At 32.9% G+C, this 25,255-nt stretch overlaps 2 protein-coding genes across 3 annotated transcripts in view; one reads left to right on the top strand and one right to left on the bottom strand.

Annotated features, from left to right (window-relative positions):
* Nucleotides 1–16,737, top strand: part of FANCL (FA complementation group L) — a 79,760-nt gene extending 63,023 nt beyond the window's left edge. The window contains exons 8-14 of one of the 2 annotated variants that reach the window (XM_051975320.1): nt 4,059–4,209; nt 7,963–8,046; nt 8,387–8,432; nt 8,570–8,651; nt 9,464–9,580; nt 16,030–16,101; nt 16,639–16,737. In XM_051975320.1, coding sequence (XP_051831280.1) covers nt 4,059–4,209; nt 7,963–8,046; nt 8,387–8,432; nt 8,570–8,651; nt 9,464–9,580; nt 16,030–16,101; nt 16,639–16,674 — 588 coding nt within the window. In that variant the 3' untranslated portion in view covers nt 16,675–16,737. The remainder of the gene's footprint in view (nt 1–4,058; nt 4,210–7,962; nt 8,047–8,386; nt 8,433–8,569; nt 8,652–9,463; nt 9,581–16,029; nt 16,102–16,638) is intronic. The other variant, XM_051975321.1, reaches the window with a different exon arrangement.
* Nucleotides 16,571–25,255, bottom strand: part of VRK2 (VRK serine/threonine kinase 2) — an 88,486-nt gene continuing 79,801 nt past the window's right edge. Inside the window, exons 12-13 of the mRNA XM_051975319.1 lie at nt 19,507–19,650; nt 16,571–17,092 (exon numbers count right to left, since the gene is read on the bottom strand). Of these exons, the coding sequence (XP_051831279.1) occupies nt 16,751–17,092; nt 19,507–19,650 (486 nt within the window). The 3' untranslated portion in view covers nt 16,571–16,750. The remainder of the gene's footprint in view (nt 17,093–19,506; nt 19,651–25,255) is intronic.

Here is a 25,255-nt window from a genome sequence, read left to right as displayed (position 1 = left end):
AAATGTTTTTAAATGCATAAAGTAAAATAAATAGGATGTAAAAAGGAACCCAATTATATAACAATCAATTATCATAATATTAAAAATTCCAAGTTCACAGACTTCTTGATATCTATTAAGGACCTCTGGTCTAATGTATGATTTATCTTAAAGTTATATTTGTACAAAAATTATTTTACCCGAATGACTCAGAACTACTGATTTTTCAATTATTTGTATGTCAGAGGAATGAGAGTTCACTGTTTTGAGTGGTAGGGGATTTAAAAACATCTTTTTTATTTAATTGATTCATTTGCATCGGAGAAAAAATTAGCCATGCCAGTTATACAACATATCACAAAATCACTGGCTTCTAACCCTTCTCCCTCCTGGGGGTGGAAGGAAGACAAGAAAATAGTTGCAATTTTAAAAATGTGATATATTTTTTAATGATTTTAAAAGACCAGAATTCCCTTACAAAATAATTTATGTGGTCATTTGCTTTGTTTTGTTGGACTTTTAAAAATATTCTTATTTACAATGTAATTGTATATAATAATTCATTTTGATAATAGCTTTAAGATAAAACTCCTATTTTAACATATCTTCATAGTGAAAAGAGGGGGATGATAGGAAAAACAGAGTGATAGAAACCAGTGATATAATTAGAAAAGGAGGGACACAATTCTTGTGTCTTCAAGAAGCAGCAAATACAAAAGAATAAATAGTTGTTTTGGAAATTAAGTTTCTATGAAGAGCTCACACATTTCTCTTGGGAGAAAGTGGCCTATAGGTCCAAGCTTTGTTGGATACCCCTAGTCTTCCTTTTTCTTTGGCTTCTTTCACTTTTAATTAATTTTTGTAATCAGGTATACAAAGGTGTAGAAATGTGTTATAGAATTTTGCTGTAGCAAAAACAAATGTAGAAATAGCTGTTTTGAGAGTTATTATTTTTAATAAGTTGCCTCTCTGAAAAAATTGATAATCATCAAGTACCTATCATGTACCAGCCATTGTGCTAGGTATTGGGGATATAAATACAAGATTGACAGTTTTTGCTTTCAAAGAGTTTACTTTCTAATAGGAGAGACAGGTACAGATATAAATATATATAGAATAAATCTGAAGTCATTTGGAAGGTATCAGAAAGGGATTTTGTGGAGAATATAGTGCTTGAACTGGGCTCTTAAAAGAAGAGAGCAGTTCTGATAAGAGAGTTGAGGAGAGAGTGCATTTCAGACATTGAAGATGGCAAGGTAGAGACATGGACATCCAAAGTGGGATATCTTGTATAAGAAACAGAGAGAAGACCAAGTTGTCTGTATCTCAGAGTTCAGGAAGGAGAGTAATATACAGTGAAGCTACATAGATAAAGAGCTTTCAAAGCTAGAGAGGGAACTTAATGAAATGTTTATTGGTTAATTGATTCTTAGAGACAAAAAGAATTCCAGGAGTTCAAATAGAGGAATGGCATCACAACAACAAGAAGAATAACAACAACAAATGATTGTCCCTTTTTTAGAATATGGATCAGAATGGGGAGAAACTTGAGACTGGGAGACCACTTAGCAGACCACTTCACAGGCTGATAAAATAATCTAGGTGAGAGGATCTGAACGAAGATGATGACAATCTAAGTGGACAAAAGTTTAAAGTTATGAAGTAGAAGAAGATTGGATATGAGAAATGTTTTAGATATAGATGTAGAAAAGTTATGGCAGTCATTGGTTATGTTTGGTAAGGTAGAATGGGGAGTTGAAGAGAACATCAAAGCTAAGAACTTGGGAAGAATTCTTGATACCTTTAACAAAAATAAGAAAGTTTAGAAGGGTAGGTTTGGTGGGAAAGATAATTGTTTTAGAATCGGTAAATTTGAGGCATCTTTGGGATATCAGGTCTAATAAGGAAATTAGTGATATGATATTGGAATTCAAGGGAATGACCACAGTTGCCTGCATAGATCTGAGTCATCTGCATAGAGATCATAATTAAACCCTTGGGAGCTAATGAAGTTCCCCAAAAAGAAAAGTGAACCCAGGATCAAACCTTAGAAAATTCCCACTATGAAGTGTAATATGGATAATGAGAGTCAACCAAGCAGACTAAGGAGTAGGAGTGATTAAGGGAAGTAGTAGGAGAAACAAGGGAGAGTAGTGACATGAAAATTATAAGATGAAAGATTATTTGAGTGGACATGTTGGTTAACAGTACAAAAAATGACCATAATTATATAGTTCAGAATTATTTTAAAGTCCTTGTTAAATAGAAATTAATATGACAAATGAAACCTAATAATACCCAAGATTTGTATACATCGCATAATTATATTTATGTTGTGAAAAAAACTGTCAAGAAAAAACCCAGTTTTAGAATATGAATGGAAATGACTATATATAACTCTGAAATGACATGTAAATCTCTAGAGAAAAAATTTATAAACAAAAAATTTTACCATCTAAGTTTTTTATTACCCTACAAAAATACTAATGTGTTGAACATGGCTTACATAACAATCAGAGTGTTTCAAGGACCTAGAAAAATGGCTTTGAGAATCAAAGGATATGCCTATAGAATATAACTATAGAATATAACTTTGATTCTGACATTTTGGTCTGCCATGTTAGAGAAGTTTGGGAGCAAGTATTAGGAAAAATGAAGTGTATTTCCTTTTCACTATAATAATAACTATCATTGCTACAGGCTTTTAAACTTGCAAAGTAGCTTTAAAACAATCCATTTTATCCTCTCAGCAATTACAAGAGGAAGTTGCTGTTAATAATTTTCATTTTACAGATAATCAAACTGAGGCAGAGGTTAAGTGACTTTCCCAGAATCATGCTAATATAACAGGGGCTGCAGAAGTTTATAGGGGAAGTTTTCTTCTTTGATGTACTTGAAAAACTTGGTAAGAAGAAAGTTGAAGTGCTAAAAGATCTTTGCTATCAGTTCTGTTCATCTGTACTTCTTTGGCAGTTCATAAACCAGCTATCTCAGTATTGTATTATATGGTATTATTATACCTACTTTATTATATCATATCATGTTACATTTTTTATCATATGTTATATAATAAAGACATTGTATAAGTCTTTGAAATAACAAATAAATTTTAGATAAAAATGATTATTTACACATTCCTAATAGTTTAGAATGTATAAGTAAAGGTTTTGCATTTTCCTTGTAAATAGCTTTGATGGAAAGACAACTTCCCCCATTTGCATCCTGCCCCAAAAGAAACTATCCTACTATTCATTATTCTGTCAAAACCAAAAACTTTCATGTAGTAATTAACTTAATTGAACATACTTTATGTATTTTTTAGTAGGATCTTTAGGAGGAACTCCTAACTTTCTACATTTTTTTCCCTCTTTAAAATGGTATTTTCAATCATGGAAATAAAGTGATATTGTATTTTAATTCTCACTTATGGAAAATGTGTTTAAGCAAATTGATAAAATGTTTAATGTCCGAAACAGTGAGTTCAAAGAGTGGTTAAAAGTTAAATGTAGAGAAAAATATTGTTTGTAATTACCATTTGAATTCATGAAAGAAATGTAAAATCTTTTCTATACTTTTGCTTCAGTGAAGTGCATAACAAAGTTATATACTAATGGCATTTAAAGCAGATCTAGTTTAATCAAATTACAACTAGCACTTCATTTGATTTGATAACTACAGCTAGGAGAAAATTATAAAAAATTATTTCATGCTGGAATCGTATGAAGAGCATCCTTAAGATATTGCCTAATAGGAACATAAAGTGGTGTATATATACATGTAATATATGTAGGTTAGTCATTAGCATTCTGTCTGTAGTAGTAATGACCAAAAACATTTGATTTTTAGAAGAATCATCCTTTTACTAAAGTTTATAAATTTATGTTCAACTTTAAAAAGAAGAATCTAGAACCAGCAGGTGCTAAGGGTTGGGAAAAAGTAAACTGACATTTGCCAACCATGGAACAATTTAAGCTGAGTGAAATCTTAAAAATTTGTGATTATGCTCCATTTTAAGAGAAAGAAGTCAACCTCTTTTAGGAGAATATCATATGACCAATTTAGCTCTCATCTTCCCACAGAGTTCATTGACAGACATTCATAGTCAGTTTTTGGCTGCATTAGAATCACTAAAGGCATTTTGGGATGTCATGGATGAGATTGATCAAAAGACTTGGATTCTTGAGCCAGAAAAACCTACACGGAGTGCCACTATGAGAAGAATTGCAATAGGTAAGCAGAAAACAACAATTAAAAATTAAACTTTTGGGGGAAAAAGGAGTTGCTTTTGTTTTGTTTAAGAAAAAAAGAACAAAATAGTATCCATTCTGTTGTTAGCTGACACACAACTAATGTGCTATGGCTGAATATTAAAAGAGAGGTCAAGTGCAAATTGGGTGCAGCTAAGGTGGAGCTTGACAGAATTGACAGAATATTGCTATAATAAAAATCTTCTAATATTTCCCTCGTAAAATTCCAGTCTCAGGATATGTGTGGACTCTATTCCTCCCTGGAAATTAATTGGTGCATACAGCTGAACAAGGGCAGCTAGTTAATACAGTTGCTAGAGTGCAGGACTTGAAGTCAGGAAAACTCATCTTCCTGTGCTCATTCTGGTCTCAGATAGTTACTAGCTGTGGGACCCTGGACAAATCACTTACCTATTTGCCTATCTCAGTTTCCTCATCTGTAAAATGAGTTGGAGAAAGAAATGACAAGTATCTTTGCCAAGAAAATCCCATTAGGGAAGTCATGAAGAGTCAGGCATGATTATAAAATGATTGAACAGCAACAAAAACTAAACATTATTTTAAACATAACTTTATATTCCAGAATAATTCTGATTTAATTATCAAGTATGGAAAATACAAATATTATGAAAGAAAATTCTGTGTAGACATAGAATTTTACTTATATCATCTATCTTATAATGAAATGGAAAGTCCTTTGGAGGTACTAAGAGATTAAACGAAGTGATTTGACTCTGGTTATGAAGCCAATGTGTTAGAGGCAAAACTAAAGACAGGCCTTTCTTGACCCTGAAGTAGATGCCACAAAGATAATTCTCAAGACTAAATTGTAAAACAGTTTCCATTTAGCTTTGGGAAAGGAAGTTCCTCACTGGAAACTTCATACCAATAAAAATAGAACTAGAGAAAATTTTACAAAATTATGTAAAACCTCAGAGCTTGAAGGAAACTTTGTATTTATATTATTAGAAACAAAATTTTTATCATTAGTGTTGAAATTCATAAGTTTGATAAATGTTTGCTAGTTGAAACATGAAAATCTATATTTACAGTAAAGTTCAATTAGTAGATAAATATTCTTCACTTTGGAAAAGGCTTCACCAAATAATTCTTTTATGAAGATTCCCCCATTGTACCTAAGACAATTCAATTTATAATGAAAATTATAAAGTAGTGTTTTGCAACTACAGTATAAAGCAAATCCCACTTAGATATGCCCATCTTTACTACTTCCTGCCAAATGTCTATGCTATTTATTTACTCTACCCATTCTAGCATTGCTGGCTTTTGCCTAGCTTGGGTCTTGCTACATCAGGGAGTGTGAAATCTTTATAAATAATGCATGCAGTCACTTTGGAGTTGGTTTGAGGGAGACCCTCCTAAGTAAAATGCCATATTCAGGGACTGGCAGTGGGAGTTCAGCTTTTTGTGTCTGTGAGATAATAAAATAAAGCCACTGATAGATAAGGGAATCTTTGATCCCAACTTCAGATGTGTACCATGCTACCATGTGAACCAGAGCTTTTGCACTGTTCTGTTCCTCATCTCCTATCCCTTCTAGGGCAACTTGTACACAGATATGTCATGTAATTTGTTATTTATAGATAATGATTGAGACCAATAAATAGCTCACTGTAGACTTAGATGTTCTGTTATGAAATACTGAATAAATACTTGTCCTACAATTTTATTTTAGAGGAGAGGGTAATTTTGGTTTTGATGAGTAACATAGTAAATACTTAACAAATGCTTGTTGACTTGAAAATCTGTGTTTTGGACTACAGTTCACATAGGGCAATTTTATCTTTTTCTTTCTAGTGATGATTCACAATACAATGGGGATGATTTTGAGCTATGAATCATTTCCAAAGTGTCCCAGGATTACAGTAGTTTCTACTAAGATATTTTGGATTATATACAAAACAGCTAAATATTCCACTATTCTTGGGTAAAAAGCACACTTTCCCAAGGCTGTTCTATTCACAATAATTCTTGCTTTGTAACTTGAAAAAGTCTAAAGGAGGTTAAATATGAAATAATAAACCAAATTAAGATATATTGGGGCAATTGTCAGATATCAATAATGAAAAGATTTTCTTCAGGGATATCAAATAAGAAGTTGTCCTTAAATTTTATTTTTCTCTCATTCCCCCATCTTGTCTTATTTCTACTTCTTTCAGAGGATTGTAAGAATGGATATGAATTGGTTTTCACTTGTGTTCTCCATAATTTAATAGATTAATATATCCTTTCCTTTTTTTTTTTTTAGAATTATACTTTTAACATTCATTTTTAAAAATTTTAACTTCCAGTTTCCCTCCCTGCAGTCTCACCCTACTCTTTCAGAAGGCAAGTTATATGATACCAATTATACAAATATATGTATATATTCTATATTTTCCTATTAATTCCTTCCACGCTTCAGGTATTGATTGGCCTTCATGTGACACACTCACCTTTGATCCACTGCCATCCTTCCTTTATGGGCCATGTTTTCAGCCCCCTGAGTGAACACCAAGTTAACTTGCCTCCTGCCAACAGCTCCCTTTAAAAGTAAAGAATTAGCATTATTTGGATTAACCAATTTACAGAAGACTCTTATTCAGAATTTGAAATAATTTTTTTAAAAAATCTGGATTTAAAAAACTGCATATTTGGAAAAGTGTGTGTGTGTGTGTTTTTTTTTTTTATCCAAAGGATTTATCATTTTCCCTATTGGTGCTAATTGCTTCCTTTTATTATGTTTTAAATATTAATTCTTTATTTTCAGAGTAACCTCAACAAGAGACTTTTTTAATAAGATGTAAAAGTATCAAATTTCCGTGTTCATATAAGCTGAAAACAAAATTGTCCTTAAACAGAGTAAATAATTTATAATTCATTCCAAACAATTACTAACATGAATGGTGTTTTTAACTACATATTAATAATGACTAGAAGAAATCAGTAATTAATATATTACTAAAGTTAACCAAAGGAAACTTGAAAATAGAGCAGATTTTTGTCAAGTTTTTCCAAAGACAATTTTTGTTTAAATGGGCTTCACTTTTATGAATAGAATCTTCCTTCTTGAGTGAATAGCTTTTCACTTAAAAAAGGATTGCCTCCTATCTGAGAGAACTTCAACCACTATTTTTACAAACCAATCATAAAGTTTGGCCATAAGCTTAATATTGTAAGGACTTTATATTTACAGGTGACAGTGGTCACCATTTACTTGATGTCAATTCTTTTGGCATCTGACCCATATTGATTTATGAAAGAAAAAGTTATTTAAAGGGGCATAAAAAATTCAGTGGTGTTGTTTCTTAATTTTTTCATTGTCAGCTGATTTATGGTAACACTATAGCTCTTGAAGACTTTGTCATAATCAAGATATTTTACTTATGAAAACATCATCTTTAAAAGAGTAATAAGTCTGTTGTTTTCTTAATTTTTTTAGCAACTGTTCAGTAAATTGGAATTTTACTTGGAATAATAATTTTGATTTCCTTAACCCTATTTAAGAACTACCAAATTGTTTCTTCCTCTTCTTTTTCCTCTTCCTCTCCTTTCTCCTTCCTCTTCTTCCTCCTCTTTTTCTTTTCTTCTCCTTCTCTCCCATTGTCTCTTTCTTCCTCTCCCCTGTCTTCTTCCCTTCCTTTTTCCCTTCTCCTCTCTTTTCTCCTGCCAGATCTATAATTATTTTATATTATTTCCTTGAGCTTTAATTTGATAGTTTCCCTTTACATTGTAGGGAATAATGTTTCAGTAAATATAGATGTAGACCCCAGGCATCCCACAATGCTTCCTGAATGCTTCTTTCTTGGTGCTGATCATGGTATGACAGTTTTTTTTCTTTTAATTTTACTAATTGTTTGATAGACTAAGTTATCTAGTTTTGGTCTGCTAATATCAAAATATTTGTGCTTTTGCGTCCAATAATATTATATAGTTAATTGTATTATTTTAAAGTAATAAATAGTAATACATTTCTCTCTTGTTTTCCCTGTATACATATCAGTCATTTGAATTATATTTAGTAGTTATGATTATCACTGAAAGTAATTGTTTTGGACTTTCTAACCACATAGTTTAAAAGCAAGTACTGTTTAAATTATGAAATTCCAAAAGAAATTAAAAAAAGGAAAATTGATGTTTGATTTTTTTCCCCCCTTAAGTGGTAAAACCCCTGGGAATTAAGCTGAGCAAGAATATCCATATGTGGTAAGTTTGGGAGTAAACAATTTTAATTATTTTTCTGTGTTCATGGCCTAATATTCCAAGTGGTTTTTTTTTTTTTTTTAAGATTATTTAATTGAAAAGCTATTGGATAAAATAGTTTTACTTTTTTTTACTTTTAGGGATCCAGAAAATAGCCTGTTACAAAATTTGAAAAATGTTTTAGAAATTGAATTTCCTGTACGTGCTATCCTGGAAAAATCTGTAAGTTACTCAGAAATAATACATTGTCCTAAGTAGGGTAACCTGATGAAAGTCAAATGATTGCCTTATATCTGACAAAGACAAGAAATTGAAAAGGGAAGTAATTGGCAGAATATTGTAGCAAAGATTTCTGAACTACAAGTAACAGTTGCATCAAAGAACTTGTTAACCTTTGATTGGTGGTTATAAATGTACTTTTTTTCATGGTCCTCATAGCAGCAAGGTGATTAATGATAGACATCATTATTATTAAAAGTGGGGGGGAAAGGTTCAGAGTAGCTAATGAGATGTTTGGTGTTCCTACACCATTTTCATAGGGATGCCTGAAATAAAGTTCTAATTAGCTTAGTAGAATTGCTTATCAAGATAGTAGCACAACTTTTTCAATCTTAGCACTATTACTATATTGTACAAATAACTTTAAAGTTGATTTTTGAACAAAGTTTTATGATTGTAAACTATTATTTATTTTTTTAAAAAGTTAGCTATATAATTGTAAAATTGTAGAACTAATTCCAAGCCCCAGCCTTTACAATATTACAATGACATAATGGGTGTTGTATTTCAATACAGTATGGGAAAATAATTAAAGGGACTAAGCTTCATGCCAATCAAGAAAAGAATCCTGTAGAGCATGTTTATTGTGCTAGTGTTATTAACTGAATAAGGAAATACTACATAGTAATAATAGTATCATCAATAATGTGCATTTATCTTAAAAAATTACTAAGCATATCTTAAAACTTTCCCATTATTATTCTTCTATTTTAAGTAATGAAGTTTGGAAATTAAATTACAGTTTTCATTTTAAGGATTTCACAATGGATTGTGGGATTTGTTATGCTTATCGCCTGGATGGTGCCATTCCAGATCAAGTATGTGATAATTCCCAGTGTGGACAGCCTTTCCATCAGACCTGCTTATATGAGGTAAACAGATGTTTTAAAGCTTCGCTTAAAGTGTTTAAGGTACATGCATTCTGTAAGTCATCTAAAATCTTATCATGAAAATTTTCTCTTTCATCAGCCCTTTTACCAAACCCACTAGCAGGTACAAGTTGTGATCATCTCTCCCCTTTTGTAGAGTTACATGGCACTTTGTATCTATTGCACATTTTCACTGTACATTGCAATGGTTTGTTTTTTCTCTGGAAGCCTTTATTTCACATATTAGACTGTGAGCACCAAGAAAGTTGTTGTTTATATTATCTTAGTTTTGGATCACAGTAGATATTTACGTATTCTAGGAGTTAAAAAATGTATTTATTTTTATTTCATCTGTGAAAACATAGATACTAATTGGTGATTCCATGTGAAAAATCCTTTTAGGGGACCCTTCCTGGATTCATTTCTCCCCTGAGATGGCAATCTTTATTTTTCAACTCCTAGAGCAATTTGTCATTATGTCCACTTATTCTCCTCTCCCCAGCTCTTCAACTATATGCAATCTGACTATAGACCTCCTATTCTCAGAGGTATCCACAATCTTTTAATTACGAAATGTGGCAGCCTTTTCTCTTCCCTCGCCCTTCTAGATCTCTCTGCAGCCTGTGATGCTGCTGACCATTCTCCCTGGATTCTGTCTCTTTTGGGGGTTTTCTCAGCTTTTTCTTGTCTGATCACTCTCAAGCTCTTGTGATGGCTAACTATTGAAATCAACCTTCCTATTTAAGGGTGCATATACAAGGATACTGGATCCTCTTTATCTCTTTACATTTTCTCACTTAGTGACTTCATCAGCTCTTATGGGTTTATTTATCTCCAACCAGAAAACTCCATTTCTGCATGTCTCACTCTTCTCCATCTATCCATCTGCTTAGTGAATATTTCTTTCACTAAAAACCTCACCTCTTTGCAGTCCAGGGAATTATTCATTGTTCTAGTAATAATAATATTTATATAACACTATGTTTTGCAGTTATGTACCTAGATATATGTGTATAAATAGATAACTTTGTGGTTTATAAAGTACTATAAAATGCTTTACAGATGCTATATTTATGTATCATATGTAATATACATATGTATGTATGTATATTTTCTTGTTTTATTCTCACAACCTTGAAAGAAATTGCAGATGAAGAAATTGAGGAAGAAATTAGGATCACATAATTTCTAAGTGTTAGAGGCAGGAGTCAAATCCAGCTTTTCCTGACTCAAAGTCTAGTACTTCATTATATTACCTAATTATGTCTTTTCTTTTCTTTTCTTCTTTCTCTTCACTTCCCTCTGTTCATAGAGTATCAGGTGCTCTTCCCAAAGGAATGTAAATTTTGATCACTGAAACTTTCAAGATAGTCTTGAGGTTTATGGACTAGGATCATGCTTTAAACCCAGATCACTGGCTCTTATTGATTGGCCAACAGAGGTCTCAGGTCCAACCCCATTTGATCTTTATTTGGACCTGGTTGGCTTAAGAGTAAATATAAATAGCGATTGTTTCTCTTTTAGCCAAAAATCTTAAGGGTCTTCTCAGTCCAGATTGATTACTTTTTTTTGGTATTTCTTTAAAACAAATACAAAATAGGAAAAAAAAGGAAAAAATAATATCTTGTGTACAGCAGGAGAGAATTCAATATATGTAACAATAAATTTCCATTTCAAGAAAATGTGTATTATAATAGAATACATTGTATGCAGAACTTGTGATGACTGCGTATTTAAAATCAGCCGGAGTCAGGAATTCAGGTTAAGGGAAAAATCTTCAATCTTTATTGACGTGAAGAGGTGAAAAAGATTGCGATAGCAATATGGGCAAGAAGGATTGCGATAGCAATATGGGCAGCTGCGACAGGAAGCCAGCTAGCAGAGAGAGATCTGAGCTGAAGGGCCGTTGCAATGGCAATGCGAGCAGCTGTGACAAGACGCCAGCCAGCAGTCTCTCCTTCCCCTTCCTTTTCCACTCCCCTGCCTCCACCCACCAAAATCGTCATTTCCTATGCAACATATCAGGACTTGCACAAAGAGTGGGCAGGGGCCATTCTTTCTCCAAGCATATATATTAGAGAAGTATGGTCCAATTACTATTTAGCCTCATGTGCTTGGGACCTCAGTGCATCAACTCGAGCCTCAGCCCATTACAAGAACTGGCCTTTTTTTTTTTTTTTTTGACTTTCTTTTAGGTTTTCTTTTATTTCTCTGTTGTGTACTTTTTTACTTTTTTCTTTTGTTCTTCTTTCTTCTCCTCCCCCACTTTTCCCAAGCAGGTTATAGCTAAGCAGACATATATTTATGTATACATATATGTGTATATATGCACATACATACACAAACACATATATAGATATAATATATGCAATATAATAATGTACAAATATACACATATACATTCATCTACAACTATGCAGTTTTACTATGTTCTCTGTTTCTCTGAAGGTGAATAACATCCTTTTTAGGTTCAAGTTTTCCCTTACTTTTCTAAATCTTCCAACTCATTTTCTATACCACAATAATATTCCAACCTTAGTTTTGGGTAGTTTTAATATGACTGACATATAAAATAGTTTCCCTATTTTTTCTCTTTTGATTGAATCTATTTTAATTTTAACATTGCCTGAGATTAGTGCTTATTACCCTTGCTTTTGTTTTTTAATAAATTCTACTCCTGATCATTATTAGTGTTTTTGTGTATCTCTTTTTCCTGTTCCAATTGACTCTTACTTATTTCCATCCACTGGTTTGCCTTGCTATTATTTAACCTGTTCCCCTACCCCACTCCTCTCTTATCCTATCTCCCAGCTCGTTCCCTCTCTTTATCTCATTCTCACTAACTTCTCACATTCTTCTATATCCTATCTTATCCTATTCCATTCTTTTTTCTTTATATATTTTGAAGAGCTTTGATATAAATTATACACACACACACACACGCACACACACACACACACACATATACAGTATATTTATGTGTATATATGTATATTGTATGTGTGTGTGTAATTTAGTTCCTTCTTTAATCCATTTCTCATGAGTAGGATTTCAGAACTACCAGAGTCTTCCACCATCTAATTTCTCTGTGCCAGCTCTTGTTCTTATACCTTATTTGTATGATATAATTACTGTTTTTACCTTTTCCTAGATGGTTTTGCTTTTTTAGTCACATCATTCTTAGCTCTGCCCCAATCTTCCTTTTGAACTACCTAATTACTAATGAAAGTCTTAGACATATGGTTTAATTTCCATGTATAAAACATAAATAATTATTGAGTCCCTTGAAATTAAGTCTGCCACATTTACCTTGTATTTCTTATATGTCAAATTTTCTATTAAGGTCAGGTTTTCTTTTCTTTTCTTTCTTTTCTTTTCTTTTTTTTTTTTTTTTTTTGGCTACAAAACCCTGAAAGCCTGGCAATTCATTGAATGTTCATTTTTTGTTGTTGTTGTTTAGGATTGCAGTTAATTTTGCTAGGTGTTCTATTTTTAGCTTCAACTCTAATTCTTTTGATCTTCAACATATAGCATTGCAAGACCTGTAGCTGCTGGTATGTCTTGTGTGATTCTAATTTTGGTTTCACTATATTTGAATTGAGGTTTTTTTGCTTCTAAAATTTTCTCTTCAATTAGGGAGTTTAAAAATTTAGCAATGATATTCCTGTAAGTTTTCCTAATAAGATTTCTTTCAGGTGGTGATTGGTGGATTTTTTTCTATTTCTACTTTCCTCTCTTCTAACACTTCAGGACCATTTTCTTTAATAATTTTTTATATTATTATAAATATTTTTTATTGTAATTTTCAGGTAGTCCAATTATTATGTTTCTCTTACTCTATTGTCTAGAGCTATTGGTTTTCTTAGGAGATGCCTCACATTTCTCTTCTATTTGTTATTCTTTGTATTTGTTTAGGTCTTGGTCTCTTATGACTTCGCTGGCTTCCCCTTTCTAATTTTCAGTCTGGATCTTTTTTTCTAGTTAGTTGAATTTCTTTTCATAATCTTCTTGTTTTTCTTTTAATTTTTACCAATCTTTCTTATTTGATTTTTAAAGTCTGAGCTCTTCTATGAATTCTTTTGGGGCAGGTGACCATTTTGTGGAGTAGGAGAAGCTTTTTTCCCCCTTTAGTATCCTTTTCTGAAGATGAAATCCAGTCTTCCCAATTCCCAAAGTAACTTTCTTTGGTTTCTTTCTCCTTTGCTAGCTCTTTTTCTTTCAAAATAAAGACTGTTTAGTGTTATCACCCTAGACCTGTGGTGTGGGGATGGTGCTTCTTTCCTCCTGTCCTCCTTCAGTTCTCCCTCTGGCCTGGAACAGAAACCAAGAACTTTCCTCTAAGTGCCAGCAGGCCCCACTGCTTGGGACTCACTAGGTGGGTGCTGATTCCTCCTCTCCCATGGCCAGAATCTCAGCAGTGTAGCTAGGCCTAGTGTTCCTATCAGCAGAAGTCCCCTCCCTCAGACTCCAGACAGCCAGCTCTCTACATTAAATGGGAAATGGAAGTTCCTGTGGCTGGGCTGAGGCTACTTCCCAACCAGCTAGCCCCAAGTTTTCCATGGAATGAGCCTGGAGGTGTTTACCTGCTTCTTGATATCTTTGAATCTTCTCAGATTGTCTCCTATGGACCCCTGTCCTGCCCCAACTTCTATTTCTTTTTAACTGCTCTTATGTTCACTCAAATGCAGTTTTTATCTTGTTTGTGGGGATAATCTGGAGAGCTTGGCATTTTCTAACCTCTACCATCTCCCCAGAATCCTCTTTGGTTCTTTTTTTTTTTAAATTAGGTTAAAAAAGACTTTTTTTTTTTTTTTTTTTTTGGTCTTGATCAAACTGAGACCTGGGGAAGTCTCCCACTGCCAGGTCCATCTCCAGTTCTGATCCACATCTGGCCACTAATCTCAGATGGCTTTGGGGAGAAATTGAAGCTGCTGACTTTGTACAACCTTCTCTCACTTAAATATAGTTCACTTACATATCTCCCTAATGTGGATGTCTTCAAGAACAAAAAGAAGACAAACAACTATGGTTATGTCTAGCTGCTTCCAGTTACCCAAGTTTACAAACTCTTCCTTATCTTTGCATCTTTACAGTTTCACATAACCAATCAATTGCCAAATCTTGTCATTTCTCCTTCTACTTCTTTTGAAATCCCTGTCTTAAATTCTTCCCCCATTGCAGTCACTCCTTCTCCCAGCTGTTAAAATTACTTCCTAAAGCACAATTCTTCTGATCAAATTACTTCTTACTCACTAAGTTCCACTGACTGGCTTCCCGCCTTTAGGTCCTTTACAATCCGGCTCCATTCTTTCCTATGCCCTATTCCATGTGCTAGTCAGATTGACTACTTTCATTTCCTCACATGTGACCTAATATTCCCCTTCTCTATACTATACTCCCTCCTTGCAAACACTTTGTAAAATCTCTCAATTATTTCCTTCATGTACATCTTTCCACATGAAGTCTCCACTTTCCTCTCTCACTCATTATTACATGGTATTTGTTTTGTATATATAGATACATGGAGACATATACCCATTTTGTCTCTCTCAGTAGAATGTAAGGTCCTTGAGAACTAAAAGTGTTTCCATTTTCTCTGTGTATTCCCACTACCTAGCACAGTGCCTGGCACATAGTAGGCCCTTAGAAATTGTGTGTTGATAAAGAAACTAGATAAAGAAGACATTTGTTCCTAAAGAGTTGAATTAGTGGCACATTGAAGAATTGTTTCATTAATACAACCAACTATTGTGAAGGATTCATTAGAAAATATTGATGGTGCAAATCAATGTGGACTTGGTCCATTTCAGTTCAGCGAATGCCGCTATATATAGTGGATTCAGAGATTAAAAACAAAGTAGTTCCTGCCCTTGAAGAGCTTAAATTAGTATTAGGGGAATTCAGCAGGTACATGAAAAAGGAAGTGCTAAGTAATTAAGGAGAGAAAAACATTTTAACATGAGGGAATCAGATGGCTTCCATAAAAAATCCAAGCCCAGACTTTAAGGAATCTAAAAGGTAGGGGTGAAAAGGGAATGTGTTCCAGACATGGGGTATAGCCTACAAAAAGGCAGGGAAGATAGGAAATAGCACATAAAGTTTGGGGAAACAGCATGATTACTGTTCCTAAATCAATTTACTAAGTACCAAATAGTGAATAAAAATGATTACAAAACGAATGCCATTCCTTCACCAAAACTAGTAGAAAGTGACAGTGTGAACCTCTATATCCAGCCCTCACAAGTACACCATTAAAAATGTGCTCCTGCTGTATTTGTTTTCCAAAGTAAACTATTACAATGGAAAATGTTTGTAATGCCAAAATAGAACATCTCAATACTTTACAAAGGGGAAGAAAAATTTGATTTTTTGGCTGTTTTGGATATTGGTCTAGTTGATCTACAATTGATTATAATTTATAACCTCTCTCTCTCTCCTTTCTCTCTTTATAGTGGTTGAGAGGTCTGATGACTAGTAGACAGAGTTTTAACATCATCTTTGGTGAATGCCCATACTGCAGTAAGGTAAATGTAATATCCTTAATTGTAACTAACTGAATAGATCATTAGATATAATAACATTTAAAGAACACTATAAGCACTTTAAAATTTTTTCCAAGTTGATTTTTCTATGAAATGAATTACCTATCATCAAAGTTTTAAATTTGCATTTTGAGTACTTTGAAAAATTGTAACAGTTTTAAAATACTTTTATAGCTTTCATCAATAAAACTCAGCCCCATGGTAAGTAATTTGTAGAGCTTTAGTCATAGAATCAGGACCTGATCCAAGTCAAAAATACACTTGGTATTGAGCTACTAAATAGCTGTGGAACTCTGACAATCATTTTATTTTTGTGGGCCTCAGTTTCTTCATATATAAAATGGGGCACAATAATACAACTTATCTTCTCCATGGTTGTTAGAAAGAAAGTGCTTTGTAACCTATAAAGCATTCTGTAAATGTGAGTTTTTCAAAATATAACATTATACCATTTCTGTGATTCAGAGGTTTTATTTTTGCAAGTTCTATGTACTTAAAAAGTATTCTCTCTTTTCCAAGCCAATTACACTGAAAATGTCTGGAAGGAAACCCTGAAACAAGAACTTGAAACATTTTTTTGGTAAAGAAGATGAAATTAAGAAAATAACCAGAAGGAATTTAGCAGATGTCTTCAAAGAAAGTATAAAGAAAGAACTACTAAAATCAAAAGAAAAAATATGGTTAAACTATAGTGATACACATCTGCCTTGGTCTCTTCACTGAGTGTAAGGTGGGAAACAGTGGACCAAAACCCTTTGCTCTCATACTCTTTTAACTTTGTACCCTTGGCACTGAATTGAGTGGGCATTTCATCTGTATAATAAGATGGATGATGACTGGATAAACCTGAACTTGGAAAATCTTCACGAAATGAGTTTGAAAAGTACTCATAGCTGGTTTTATTGGGGGGCTTTGGTACTCCTGATAAAAATTCTTGATGGTGCTGATGTTTGTGTCTTCTTACTGTGCTTTTCTGTAAAGAATAAATACATATTTAGTTAATATATTTATACTAATAAATACAAAACAAATTATTATACAGGAAAATCTTATTTTCATGTATTTTAAAAGTTTTTATTCAAAAATTTGGGCTGTACAGACAATTTATAGAGGGTAAAAGTGATTTCTAATTTTTTCTATATTTCAAATTTTTTGTTAATGTTTTTGATATGGGGGATATGCTTAACAATTACTTGTAATACAGAAATTAAAACTAATACAAGTAGATTTTTGAAGGATGTGTGTCATAATGTTACATATTCTATACAATTTAATATTTATATTGGAATGACTTCTAAAATTTAGATCTTAAGTTATTTTTTCTTTTAAGAAATTATCTTTTGCTTATATTCTTCAGTTTATGATTGGAATGCTTTGAGAGTTGTTATTAAAAAGGCTTAGCTGTATATTTTCTCAATATTGGAGTCATAGTCTACCCACCATATGATTTTGTAGTAGATTTTAAGCCAAGGGACAATCAACTTTAAATTCCAAGAAGCTCTTTATCAGGTTAGATGTAGCAGTTCTTCAAGATTTGCTACTTCTAACTGAGAATAAAACTACTATGTTACAAAGAGGTTGTAATTTTATATCAGAATAGGAATTCACAATCATACAATAAGTTAACAGATCTTTAAAACATCTAATAATGATGATGATATTAGCTAGTATTTCTAGAATGCTTCACATATATTATCTCATTTGTCAATAAAGAAAAGCATAATTAAAATGATCTCTTTTTGCACATAATGTAAGTGTGTATCAGCATTGAGTAATATGAAGTATACATTATTTAATTTTACAATGACAATGTGAAATTTAGTAGGAGCTATTGAGATGCACTTAAAAACAACTTCCTTTTGACAATGATCCTAAAAAACCAAGTCTTTTTCTTCTATTTTCTGTCCTGGCCTTCCAGTCATTGTGCAACTTAGAAACAAAGATCAAACAACAAGACCTACTCCTTCAATCTCTTTCAATTTTCACATTTAACTAAAACAGTCAGCACTGTTTGTTACTTTCTCAAATTATCCTTAATAGCTTCATTCATAGTAAAGAAAGAGCAGAATAAAAATGCTAAAAAACAATATGCTCACTTTAATAATAATAATAATAATAATAATAATATAGAAGTATTTTTGTAGACTTACTAAGCACTAGACAACTGGACTAAGCACTTTGCAAATATTACCTAATTTGTTCCTCACAACAACCCATTTTACAATTGGGGAAATTGAGGCAGTTGGTTTTTTTGGTGGTAGTACTTGTGTTGTTTTTCAGTGATTTGCCCAAAGTTGAGTCATACAGCTAGTAAATGTCTAAGGCCGGATTTTAGCTCAAGCCTTCTTTATTCCAGGCTTCACTCAGTCCACTGTTTTTACTGGATCCCTGTATTACTGTACTAATTATAAAAAGCAATAAAGAGAACTTAAAAGTTGGATCTTGGAATTCTCATAGCTTGGCTGGCTTCCCAAGCCAAAATGCCAGAGTCAGAACAAATTTTTTAGGGATATTAGAGAGTGATGTCTGAAAGGCACAAAAGTTACACCAATCATGATCCTGGGATGGTTAGAAAAATATATACTTCAAAGCTACTTATGTGAATTCCACTGTCATTTTCTGCCACAATGGTTAAAGTTAAAAACAGTGAAAGCAGTTATTTGACAAAGCAAAAACTACTTTGGGGAAGTCAGGTAGGGGAGAAGAAGGGCAGACACAGGAACATGAAATAGCAATAACTGAAATAAATCATCAGCTATATCTACATTTTAGTAAGTTATCTTTCCCTGAATATAAAAGGAAAATCACAGCTCAAAACAAATTGCTACTAATAAGTGCTTAATGGAATTACCCATCTAGGTGAATAAGTCCAAAAAAGACATCCTTTTGATTTTGCCTTTTCTTATTTTCCAAAAGTGTTGGTAAGAGATATGGTTATATGCCTGAACCAGTTATCAGCTGAAGGGTGATAAGTGAAACCCCCATCAGTGCTCCAAGTCTGTCAGTCAGTAATCAATGCAAAAGGTAATGCTGCTGACAAAGGTACAAACCAAGCTGCATATGCTTACAAGGGTCGGCTCTGTGAGATACTCATTCCAGAGTACAAGCTACACTGGGGTATTTCTAACAGTTCATAACCTAAAAAAACAAAGTACACTTCATTATGTTCTTAGGATAATGGAAGAAATTAGCACTTGGAAACAAATACTCTCTGATCTCATTTCTATGAGAATTAGTATTAGCTACTTTGATTAGATCAGCTGGACATTTTTCTGTCTATTTAACAAAACCACACAACCTTGGTTCTCAGGACAAAATGAAATATCTTTTTTCCCCAAAGGGTATATTTTAACGCAACATTAAGAGAGGGTAGAGGACAGCTCTTACCTGAGCTGTTTCATTGTTAATCAGTCCAACCATCTTCTCTTTTTGTACTTGTCTCCAGATTACATGAGACTCAGCACTTCTCTCCTCTTTGGACTTGTTTGGAATTTGATTGATTTGTTTTGTGATGGTCTTTGGTGCAATAACCTGTTGATATAAAGAATATCACAAAGTAAAATGAAAAAAAAAAAAAACTTTGTCACATGCAAGAAAAATTCCCTTATCTAAAAAGCCTGGAAAATTTCAAGATGAAAAAACTAAAAGGAGAACATCAAATGGAGAGTAAGAAAAAACTGTTGTGAGGAAAAACTGTTATATCAGGCAAAATCCTGTCTATTCCTCATCAATAAGACAAGACCAATTAAAATTAGTGCTGCTGTATGCTCTCTTCAAAAGTCATCTCTAAAGATAACTTGCATATTTTTTTTAGAAAGGCATTTTTACAGAAAACTGTTTGTCATATTTTAAAGCTGCACATGAATTCATTATTAACCTTTGCTGGGAGTGAATCCAGTTGTCTTTGAAATTTAAATTCTTATTAATTAACTACATCTTAGTTTTCTATCTTTGCAGTGAGCCTAATTAATGTGAAAGTCTAAAATGAGATGATGACTATTCACTTTCACATAGGTGATTTGACCTTTTAGAAATATAAATAATAGTTTATATTATCTGATCTTAAGTAGCAGGGGTTATGCTCTACAAGTTGTGTGACTAATGGCACGGGTATTTTTGTTTCATTCCACAGATAACATTACTATTGCCTACACTTTGGAGGTGCTTGATACTCAACATCTTTTAAGCAAGCATTAAAATAAAGGTAGTGCCCTCTGAAATACACAGAGAAAGGGAGAATACCACACATTGGTGTGAGACAGAGCACCAGCTTTAAACATCTAACAGCTGAGTGCATGGATTAAATACGGGGCAAGGGATGAGAATAGCACAAAGGGGAAATAATGGAGTCACTGGTGCCAAAACAGAGAATGAACTACAATGGCTAGGCAAGCCAAGCTTCAATTTGTAGTCACAATTTAGCCTCTTTTGCCAAGTGCTTGGTGTTCGCCCCTTTCCTCCCCTTTAAAATATGCTGGCATATGTGTATAAGTCTAAGTTGTCACAATAACATCCTGTATCTTTTTTATTTTATTTTATTTTTTAGTAGAACCCAGCTTATCATAGGAATAGCATCCCCAAGCCTTTCCACTACTTGCATATTGGAAGTGCTTTCCCTAATTTACTCAGGGGCTATTTACCAATACCATTCTACCTCTCATACAATTAAAAAAACAAGATGTTCCACTATCAAGAAAACAAAAGTACTAAATAAATACATGTAACATCACCAGCCCAAACTCAAGGTTTTCATTATTGCTCCCATGTCTGACTCTCCTTAAATGATAAGACATTTAAATGTGGGTTTACATACTCTTTTGAAAATATAACCTAGAAAAAACTTTGCAATAATAATGGAATTTTGGCACAAACAATAAAAGAAGTACGCCTTGATAGAATTCTTCATAAACCAGAGAATTGGGAAAGGGAAGAGAAAGGAATATGAAGGAGGGAACCCACAAAGTTGAAACTAAAGAGAGTAAAAGTTTTTCCCAAAAGCTACAGGCCTAAAGAGTAAACACCTAATTAAAAATTCTCAGATGAGTTTTCCATAAGATCAAGAGAGATAATATATCTGAAGTGCTTTGTAAATCATTAAAACATAACAGAAATGTCAGCAGTTATGTATTCAAATATAGTTCAAATGTAGGTAATTTTCTATTTCTCAGTTAAAATCTTTTTTTAAGGTACCAGCTACTAAAAACATAAGAACATACAGTCTTAAAAGTATTAGAGAATAATAAACCAAAAAGATGAGTTTATAATGTGGAATTTAGAATCAGATTACTGTCACCTTGTTCACCAAATTAAGACTGTACCTGTTGCTTCCCCTAGATTTTCTAAGGAAGGGAGATAATGCTTGTTCAATGTATTAGCAGTATAGTTTCTTCCCCCTCCCTTTATTGACTCTTTTGCCCTATGCTAATCTCAGATAGTAGTGGCTATTCTCAAATGGTACTTACAAATCCTATCTGTAATCATCTCTGATTAATGGCCACTCAGTCTCTTTAAGACCTTCACAATGGAGGAGTAGGAAGGGGGAACTAGTGGGGATGGACTGCTTCCTAAGACAACATACTCTTGGACAATTCTCATTTGTAGGAATTTTTTCCTTAGATTTAGTTGAAATCTCTGTCCCTGCAAGTGAGTTGGGGGAGGAGACAGTAATGGAGATGCCGAGGGGAATAATCCATCTGGGGATAAATAGAGTCTAAAAGAATATGGATAAACTGGCTACAAAGAAACTACCATAAGATGGAAGTCTCATAAGGTGGATAGTATCCAGAGAAGACCAACCAGAATGTTGAATTATCTTCAGTTCATATAATATGACGATTGATTGAAGGAACTTTCAACTTATGGTCTGGAGAGGAAAAAACTGATCGGAAATAACAAATATGTTTTCAAATACTAGAGAGTCAAATTTCTTGGTTTGCTCCCAGAGGACACAAGACCAATGAGGAAAATTAGAGATGCAGATTTCAAATAAATGCAAGGGGAAAAGTTCCTAATAATTAAAGCTGTCCAAAAGTGAGGTGGACTTCCTTAAAAGGTGCTACATGGCCCCTCCTTAAAAGTTTTAAAGAAAAGATTTAGATGACTACTCATCAGGAATACGGTAAATGAGACTTATGAGTACCAACTGGAATAGCTAACCTCTAAGCTGTTCCGTCTGAGGTTTGTGTCATTCTTGTCCTATATGATTTATCTATATCCTTTGATTCTTCACAGAGCCTCAATAAAAGATAGATACCTTCCTCTAAGTCAGGGGTTCTTATTTTTATATAGATATAGTTATGTATCAGAGAAGAGTTTGTTCTCTTGAAAACACTTTGAGAAGACAAACAGAACAATTTCTCAAATTCATTCTAATCTTCGCTCTTCTTACTCAATTTTTAGAACCAGTCATGGTCCATCTGCAGGGCCTATTCAGGATATATGTTAAGAACAATATACATTACTATTCACTTAATTTCCCTTGGACTGTAACCCTTATCTTGAGTGGGTATGGACTTAATTAAAAAAAAAAAAAAAACCTAGCATTTCTATAGTGTTTTAAGGTTTGCAAAATGCTTTACAAATATCTTATCCTTTTACAAGTAAAAATTTAGGCAAGCAGAAGTTAAGTAACTTGCTTGTAGCCCAATAGCTAGTGAGTATCTGAGGCTCAATATGAGCTCATTTTCCTGACTCCAGCTCCAGGGCTTTATCCACCAGGCCACCTAGCTAGCTGCCTCTATTAAGGAGATCTTGTAGTAGCCAAGGCCCTGTGCACAAAAGTCATTAACAAAAAGGATCACCTGGATGGTTTCACTATATGGAATACAACTTAGGCACTTGATCAGACATCCTATGTGACAATAGTAAATACATTTTTTGGGCACATGCTTTCTTGATTATTATCTACTTGATAATCAGATCACCAAACAGTTCTTTCCCTGAATGTAGCAAGGACTCTTCCATGACTTTAATATATACATGGGACATATAACTTGCTGGAGAACAATCACTAAAGCTACATTTTACTACAAAATTTAATGCTTTTTGATAGTCAAAAAACAAATACTGTGGGATCTTGCATTCTTTCCACCCTTAGGTCAATTGAGTACTTGTGGATTACTGTGAAAAGTCAGCAAAGCCTATCTGTCCACTTCTAACCAGTTGGGTGACTTTACTCAAAAATGGAGCACTGTTTGGAATTTCCAGTTATGTTAATTCTGGATAACCATCATCTTTATTTTTCCTCTTTCAAGAACTGGATGCCTTTTTTCCTTCTTGTAGATGGTCTATTTTCTTTAGCTAATTAAATGCATTATTGAGGAAACAAAAATTTTAAAAACCACTCAATCCTCCACATATACTTGAAAGAGAAATAGCTTTTTATAGTAGACAGATCCACAGAAATTTTTGTCCGTTTTTTTCCCCTGAAAATTTGAGTCATGGGAACCCTTTTATTTACTTTCTATATATCTTCTAGTACACCCAGGTGGTTCATGAGCAAAAATATCCTGCAAGCCATGAACCTAAAAGTTTGAAATCTACTCAGTGTGGAAAACCAAAGTGTTATCATGCATCATGCAAGGAATGATAGTCCTGCATTTTAGATTTTAGTGATTATTCAAACTCTGTCATCCTATATTTAGTTTACGTCAGTCTCTTATACTACATATTTTTAGAAATTTTCTCATTTATTTACTGGAAACTATGAAATTAGAGTCCTTTTGCTTTAGTGTATAGATCTGACTCAAATTCTGCCTCTGACATAATAGTCATAGTACTTTATAGTCTGCAAAATATTATGTGCATTGGATCATTTAAGTTTCTTAACTAATCAGAGTTGGATGCCATCATATTTTTCCTTTCATTTTGGAAATGCGGAAACAGGTTCTGAATTATAAATTGATATACCCATGTTACACTGCTAGTATCAAAGGCATGATTTGAACTTGGGTCTTCCTGACTCCAAGCCTGACACTTTACCCACAAGACCATGTGGCATGACAAAATTTTCTCAATGCTACAGATAGCACTCTAAGCCCATTTAGAGAAAAGCTTGCATCAGAGGAGAGTCTACACTCAACAAATATTCAGGAAAAATAAAAACATTTAAAATATTAAAAAGAATGCTTAGCTGCTTGATAAAAAATTATTTAACTTAAGTTACTTATGTGAGCATATGTATACACAAATATAATATTTTATGCTATAAATTTCTGATATAAAATTTTATTTAAAAAAACTTTAAGAATACTCAATTAAAAATACTTAGCCAAGGAAGAGTCATTTATATGACAGATACTTTCAAAAAAATATATCCAGGATAATATGATAATAAATTTTGTTTTTAATGTGTGTATATTTAAGTTAGTATATTAGTTAATTTTCTGAGATTTTTATGAGTTAATGTTTTGTTTTTGTTTCTCAATTACTCAATGTCCTAAACTGAAAGAATAAAGAGGGTGAAATATTATTTCAAGTTGAGGCACCTAATAAAGAATTTTATACTCTATTCTTTTCCTATAAAAGTGGTTTCATAAAATATAAAAAAAAAAAAAAACCTTTCTTGACTTTCTTGATAAAAATAAAGATTATAGTGGTACAATCTAAATTTTTATATCAAAGGAGAATACAGATATCACTTTTTATATTAGCTTCTTTTATATTTCAATTAAGTTTACTAAACTGAAAAACTACAAAAATGAGAAAAAGCTGCTTAAATTAGTGCAGATTAAGTGGTGACCATTATTGCAAGGGAAATATATGTCAATGAAATGGCTTTTCTGTTTTGTTGCAAAAGTGATAAAAACACAAAAGTCAATAAAACTGTTAAAATAAGTCTCAGTAATTACCAAGATCAAAATCCAGTGGCTTTTTATTAAACATGAACTTTTGTTCTTCCTTCTACAATACGTAAATAGTGCTGACAATTGGTTTGTGAGCCACTTGCTACAATAAAACGTAATTGTATCATGAGAGAAAGGTGACAATCAGGAGATCATGAAAAAATTACATATTCTCACTGGTAGTTAATTAGCCATGCAAAACCTCCTCAAACAGATATTCTCTTCTATTAGGAATGATTACTATGCAGGCCTACAGATGTCAATACCACAGTCATTCAAATACTTCTTTCCCT

The sequence above is a fragment of the Antechinus flavipes genome, chromosome 2 (genome assembly GCF_016432865.1).
Source record: "Antechinus flavipes isolate AdamAnt ecotype Samford, QLD, Australia chromosome 2, AdamAnt_v2, whole genome shotgun sequence".
NCBI lineage: Eukaryota > Metazoa > Chordata > Mammalia > Dasyuromorphia > Dasyuridae > Antechinus > Antechinus flavipes.
The sequence above is the reverse complement of the archived record's forward strand: the minus strand, read 5'-3'. Positions and strand labels throughout refer to the sequence as shown.